Here is a 7,586-nt window from a genome sequence, read left to right as displayed (position 1 = left end):
TCTGCACGTCGTCGGGCATGTGCGCGCACAGAACGCGTGCATGGGAAACAGGACACAATGGGCCGGGGAGGCACGGGGAAACAGCTGACGGACGGCCGCTGTGCGGCAAAGAATGGCCGGCTTAAATCTGGGGAGGCAGGCAGGGAATAGCGGCACACAGGTGAGGCGTCTCACCGCAGACGTGGCAGGAACGGAACACGTGGACCCTTCCACCACACCGCGGCCGCTGCCGGCAGGAACAGAGACACTAAACAGTGCGGGCGGGCGCACACGAGCACAGCAATCACGGATCTCTGCAGATGGGACCACCCTCGTCGCCAGTTGTTCTGTCTTGCTGGGAGAGAAGAAAAGCAAGGCTGCATGAGCACCAGGTGCGGGCCACAGCACATAATAAATCACACAGTCAGGCACGTGTGATGGTATCGATCTGACTAGGATGTCTGGTCATGACCTGGTTTTATTGCCCAGTATATTCCGCACTCTGAATGCAGGCTAATTTGGAGGACACCCCTTCGTAACTGAACAACATGGGGTGATCCACACAACACAACAACGTGCATCTAACACACAGAGTAGTTACCCCAGTAGGCCCAAGCAGGCCGCCACACTGGTGACAAGGGTAGGCTGTACCCTGAGTGCCCTCATCAAAGATAAGTGCAGTGATCCCCACCCACGAAGATCGGAACATGATCCTGGCTGGAGGCCGCAACAAAGCTGCTGCCATGAGCGCCCCCCACCTGACAAGAATCAGCTGAGGACACTAAATGCGTCACAGGCATCCGGCTCCACGTCTACTGAGAGAGGGGCTCTGCGGTGAGTGAGCAGCAGGTGAGCCCCTCCCAGCACAACACTGCGTGTACTCCTGAAAGCCTCCTGGCAGAAGCACCGGCTCAGAGAAGGCCCTGCAGGCACGTGACCGGTGCTAATTACAGCCAGAATCCCCGGTGGTAGCCTGAAATAGAGCATCACAAAGAGCAGACAGGAAGAAAAAAAAATAAGAACAATAAAGCACACAAAGTATGGAAAGGACAAGAAGTGAAAAAAAAAGGAAAAGAACAAGGGATAATATCAACACCCAGAGGTTGCCCTGAAGACTAGGGTCTGGTCAGAACATGACCCCAGCAAGCCCCACAACGACCCACAAGCGGGTTCAGGCCCAAGAAGAGGAGGAAAGAAAGGAACAGGAAGGGTAAAATAAAGCAAGAAGGCAACTGAATAAAACAAGTCAAGGCGACACCCAAAAGGTGACTTCTCTTGGCAGATTTAATTGAATTGAATTGGCATTTGTATAGCACATGGCTACCTGGGGGCATACCAGCGCTGAAGCCATAACTAGAGGACAGATACCCTAGTGGAAAAGCCAGGTCTTTAGTTGTGTCCGGAACTTCAGGTGATTTGGTTCCCTACGAAGGTTCAACGGAACGGCATTCCAGAGTCTGGAGGCATTGAGTGAAAAAAGCTGTCCGCCACTTCTGGCATTCTTAATCCTAGGGACCACAGCAAGGTGAAGATCTTCTGGGCGAAGTTTCCTGTTTGCCCTGTAGGGGCGGATCATGGCTTTGTTAATGGGGGGTCCATGCCCGTCCAGCGACTTATGGGCTATGCAAAGTGCCTTAAAGTTGATTCTCTCCTTCACCGGGAGCCAGTGGAGAGAGCGTAGTGTGGGCCTTGCTGAGCATCAATAGGGGGTCTCAGTAAAGATGAAGCTCAGGCCCTGCCCCAGCAGATAGCCGCTATGCAACATGCCCTCACTGGGGTGCTGCCACTAGCGAACTAGCGGACCTGGCTCAGGCGTCCCCAAGATGGAAAATATTAATTGAGCGGCTCAAAAATTACTTTGTCTCCACAAGAGAGACTGACGGAGCCGCCTTTGAGGTCGCTGCTCCTCCACTATGCCAGAGTAGAAATATATAAATTATTCAAACACCTACCAAACACAGGTGTCACCACAGACTACGATGTAACAGAGACAGCACTCAATGCCCACTTCGACCCACAGCTCAATCCATACTTCGAGAGGCTCAAGCTGGACCCAGCCTGACAACGTGAAGGAGAGTCCATCAACGCCTTCCATGCCAGGTTACGTGAACAGAAAACAAAAATTCCCAACAACCAAGTCAAAGTGTGGGTACTGCGGCAGTGAAGAACACCCATCGGTGAGTGCCCCACACAGGGCCGGACCTGTGCCAACTGCGGGATTCCCAACCATTTTGCGGTGGTCTGACGGAAAAAGTCCAGAGTAAAAGACACTAGAGACCTGAGACTACTATCAAAGGCGGTGTGCCAACTATCCATCATGAACACAATACACCAGAACGAACCAGCGGGCAGAGAAATTAAACAGACACTTCGAATCCTCCTCCCCCAAAGAAGAAGAGGAAGAGAGCTTTCTCATTGCATTCGCATGAGAGCTGAAGCACCACCAGAGACAGAGCCAACGTGTGTCGTCAGGATAGGTGGATCAGAAGTCCAGAGACAGAGGGGGAAGAACATTTACTACGCAACTGTTACAACGCACTACACTTACAACGCATTTTTTACAACGCAACATTCACTACAACGCATTCCATTACATAGCATGACACTACAACGCATTTTTAAAAACTACCTTTACAACGCATTCCATTACATCGCATACTACCTTTACAACGCATACTATTACAACGCATAATATTACACTACACTATCCAACACTTACCCTACTGTTGCACCCCCTGGAGTTAGAATAGTAATTTTTACCCCTATACTATCCAACACTTACCCTACTGATGCACCCCCTGGAGTTAGAATAGTAATTTTTACCCCTATACTATCCAACACTTACCCTACTGTTGCACCCCCTGGAGTTAGAATAGTAATTTTTACCCCTATACTATCCATCACTTACCCTACTGTTGCACCCCCTGGAGTTAGAATAGTAATTTTTACCCCTATACTATCCAACACTTACCCTACTGTTGCACCCCCTGGAGTTAGAATAGTAATTTTTACCCCTATACTATCCAACACTTACCCTACTGTTGCACCCCCTGGAGTTAGAATAGTAATTTTTACCCCTATACTATCCAACACTTACCCTACTGTTGCACCCCCTGGAGTTAGAATAGTAATTTTTACCCCTCTACTATCCAACACTTACCCTACTGTTGCACCCCCTGGAGTTTGAATAGCAATTTTTACCCCTCTACTATCCAACACTTATCCTACTGTTGCACCCCCTGGAGTTAGAATAGTAATTTTTACCCCTATACTATCCAACACTTACCCTACTGTTGCACCCCCTGGAGTTAGAATAGTAATTTTTACCCCTATACTATCCAACACTTACCCTACTGTTGCACCCCCTGGAGTTAGAATAGTTATTTTTACCCCTATACTATCCAACACTTACCCTACTGTTGCACCCCCTGGAGTTAGAATAGCAATTTTTACCCCTATACTATCCAACACTTACCTTAAATGCAATTTAATATTATGCGTTGTAATGGTATGCGTTGTAAAGGTAGTATGCGATGTAATGAAATGCGTTGTAAAGGTAGTTTTTAAAAATGCGTTGTAGTGTCATGCTATGTAATGGAATGCGTTGTAGTGGATGTTGCGTTGTAAAAAATGCGTTGTAAGTGCATGCGTTGTAAAAGTGTGCGTTGTAACGACATACATCCGAGACAGAGCCAACGTGTGTCATCAGGATAGGTGGATCAGAAGCCCAGAGACCGCAGCCAACGTGTGTCGTCAGGATAGGTGGATCAGAAGTCCAGAGACAGAGCCAACGTGTGTCGCCAGGATAGGTGGATCAGAAGTCCAGAGACAGAGCCAACGTGTGTCGCCAGGATAGGTGGATCAGAAGTCCAGAGACAGAGCCAACGTGTGTCGCCAGGATAGGTGGATCAGAAGTCCAGAGACAGAGCCAACGTGTGTCGCCAGGATAGGTGGATCAGAAGTCCAGAGACAGAGCCAACATGTGTCGCCAGGATAGGTGGATCAGAAGTCCAGAGACAGAGCCAACGTGTGTCGCCAGGATAGGTGGATCAGAAGTCCAGAGACAGAGCCAACGTGTGTCGCCAGGATAGGTGGATCAGAAGTCCAGAGACAGAGCCAACGTGTGTCGTCAGGATAGGTGGATCAGAAGTCCAGAGACAGCAGCCAACGTGTGTCGTCAGGATAGGTGGATCAGAAGTCCAGAGACAGCAGCCAACGTGTGTCGTCAGGATAGGTGGATCAGAAGTCCAGAGACAGAGCCAACGTGTGTCGTCAGGATAGGTGGATCAGAAGTCCAGAGACAGAGCCAACGTGTGTCGCCAGGATAGGTGGATCAGAAGTCCAGAGACAGAGCCAACGTGTGTCGCCAGGATAGGTGGATCAGAAGTCCAGAGACAGAGCCAACGTGTGTCGCCAGGATAGGTGGATCAGAAGTCCAGAGACAGAGCCAATGTGTGTCGCCAGGATAGGTGGATCAGAAGTCCAGAGACAGAGCCAACGTGTGTCGTGTGGTAAATATTTCATTACCGGTACTATTTTTTATGCGGTAAAGTCTAGTAAGAATAACTCAGTAAATATAAGAGGCAGAATCCGTGGTATTAGAGGTTTTAAAAGGCTTTATTCCTATACAAAGGAATACAATTCGAATTGCAGGCTTTCTATTCCATCACCACGAAAGTTCAGGAAGGAAGGGCATACATTATTGACAGATAAGCAGTTTTATAGAAAATGCATTACAGTGAAACAGATGCAAGAGGCGTAACAGCTGATAGTACAGATAAAAGGTGCATACGTAACTAATAGAGGCGGATATATGGGCGTAATTTAATAAACGTCATTATACATGATGTCACAAGTGGGTGGATCCATAAAAGAATCCTGCAGTGTCAGCAGAAATATTTGGCAGAGATGCGCGCGCAGCCGCATGACGTGTGATTGACGTGCAACTAGAGGGTGAAGGAGACTTGACATTTAGCTCTACATGTGGAGACAGAAGTCTGGGGGTCATGTCAACCTAATCCCAAATCATATCTAATATCCTATGTTTAAAGAACTGTGTTATCCAAAAGGAAAGGTCTCTAGGATAGAATCTATTCTATACTGACTGTTAGTGCGTGTACAAGCGTCTAAGTGTCTACATGAGATGCGAGGGGGTAGGAATATTCCATGGTAACGGGAGCTATGAATTACTTGCATGAGGACAGCGAGGCCTGGCCCTTTGCACGGTAGCTGGAGGAATGTTTACCTAAACTACTAGACAGGAATGCATCGGATGAGGAGCGGAGTAGATAATCTTGAAGGTGAAATACAGTTTTTGGCAGGCAACAGGCTGGATCAGGCACCGTTAGCCGCGCAGGGAGTAGGACAAAGTTCATGGATACAGATGTAGGCTCAGACTGGAGCTTTCAGAGGCAGAAGGCAGGAAAAGGCTTGATGACAGAATTCTGGGCCTACTCGCCTGAATCTGTAAAATGTGGAAAGTGAACCACATAAAGTCTGTGGCCTTTCATACTTAGGAATGGAATATCTGACCCATTCATGGCGGATCTGAAAGAGGACATGTTGACGGTGGACGCACATATATTTGCGTCTTCAAAACTGGAACTGGAGGGAACATACATGTACTTATAGCATGCACATGGAGCCGTTGGGGTCTACGATAGGGGACATAACTGATCACAAAATTCATATTTCCTCATTCCCTCCTTGTCCCCTACGGACCCTCAGGAGATATCGATCTTCATCAATCCATCGATCTGCTCATATAGCATCATTTGTTCTTCTTTCTTCTTCCGGGATCTTGAACGAAAACTTGGATGTGGGATACACGTTGTGGCACACAGACCACAAATCGCTGGCCCACATTGTAGACATAAGCAGCAACTGAATAGTATGAGAAAGCCAATACCTAGGAAGGATAGGATTCTCCATCCCCAGGCTGACAACACGCCCCAGAACCAACCGGACCAAGTCCAGGTGCCTGGACTCTGGTGTATCTGGCTTACAATCTTATGAAGGCGAGTTATGGCTTTATATACTGACGGCGAATTTTCTGGTATGAAAATGCAGCAACTTGATCCGATGACCCTACAAGCTCCGCCCCTATCGGCCAGGATGACGTCAAGGACAAGACGATTTTGAAGCACAACAATCCGCATAGCAGACTGCTCTTCTGTTAAATTGCCTAAGGCGGAAATAGTTTCGTTCACTACTGCTTCAAGGGTTCTGGTTAATCTACGTATCAGCTTACTATTAGTGACTGTACCTATATAGGGAAAGAAACCTTTATTGAAATCTGTGTATTTTTCCCATGCTGTTTCAGTGTAATCGACAATTGGGAGATCTCTCTGCTGTCTATTGTGTACTAAATGGGTATTTCTATGATAATCAGGAGGAGCTAGGAAAACAGGTGGCAGAAGGAATGCTATGTAACAGGTACCATCCCAATCTAGAGGTAGACGTATATATGCGGTCTGGCCACATATGAAGTAGGAATGACGAGAAGCTCTAAATGTAGACTTGCCTTGATCACTGAATTCTATTACAGTGGTGCATTTACTATGGCCCATGTGTATGGAACCATTCTTTCTTACACATAATTCCCCTTTTACTGGGAATACTGACATGGCGGGCAAGATTGGTGTAGCTTCAGATTCAACGTTCAGGATAATGAGGTTAAGTGTAAAATTACCTAATCCATATACTTCATTTTCGAGATCAGTTCCTGTTCTTTTGGGAAGTCCCTCCTTGTTAGGGTAGCAGACTTTAAGCAAAACTAGGTTCAGGTTTCCCCATACCCAGTTGTCTTGATAAACTGCGGAATTTGAATCTAGGGAATTAATCAAACTAAACCATGCTCCACAGGAGCCATTGTGTGTGAACGGATAGGGAAAGAGGGGCAAAACTCCCTTATAGTTCTGATAGGGAGGGAGTCGGCCACATATCCAACAATTCGTGGCATTGCTGGTCTGATGGGAATGATGTAACATACTAATGAATGTGTTGTTGCGCAGCGCAAATCTATAGGACAACTCATGCGGAGGTAATTCGCTAAAAGAATGTTCTGCAGTTACATTGTAAACACGCTTAAGAATAGGGTAATACATGTGCAATAGTATGCTGACAATGATGATCAGAAGACTTAGAAAAAACAAAATTAATAATGTTACTGTGCAGTGACTACGAAGTGATTTACAATACGCATGCTTCTTAAGCTGCATCTGTTGATTTCTTTCTCTATTCCGGTCTAGAGGATACATGTCAGAGACAAATTCAACCGATTCACCTTGGAGAGGACTTAAACAATCAAATTGTCTGACTTACTAGACCTTAATTTTAGTTTGTAAAGTTCAGAGTTTGTTAATTCAGCCAAGGGGAGCTTTGAGTCTGTCTGTGAGGGAATGCAGGGCTGAGTGTTCACACTAGATGGTAGTCCATAAAATTTCTTGATATGACTCGAGTGCAACCACCCTTTGCGTCCCTCAATCTTCACAGCTGTCCTTGTAGTTAGTAGAACCAATTTTGGCGATGTCCATCTAGGCTCCAGTTGGGTCTTTCGGTCAAAATTCCTAACCAAAACCAGGTCGCCAGGAACCACGTCATGGGGC

General features: G+C 46.8%; 1 protein-coding gene across 1 annotated transcript in view; it reads left to right on the top strand.

Annotated features, from left to right (window-relative positions):
- Positions 1–1,112: 1,112 nt before the first annotated feature.
- Positions 1,113–7,586, top strand: part of LOC146808514 (vomeronasal type-2 receptor 26-like) — a 53,718-nt gene continuing 47,244 nt past the window's right edge. Inside the window, exon 1 of the mRNA XM_085623969.1 lies at positions 1,113–1,189. Coding sequence (XP_085480095.1) covers positions 1,113–1,189 — 77 coding nt within the window. The remainder of the gene's footprint in view (positions 1,190–7,586) is intronic.

Source organism: Triturus cristatus, chromosome 8 (genome assembly GCF_964204655.1).
Source record: "Triturus cristatus chromosome 8, aTriCri1.1, whole genome shotgun sequence".
In the NCBI taxonomy this organism is placed as follows: Eukaryota; Metazoa; Chordata; class Amphibia; order Caudata; family Salamandridae; genus Triturus; species Triturus cristatus.
This window is presented reverse-complemented; position numbering and strand designations above follow the sequence as displayed.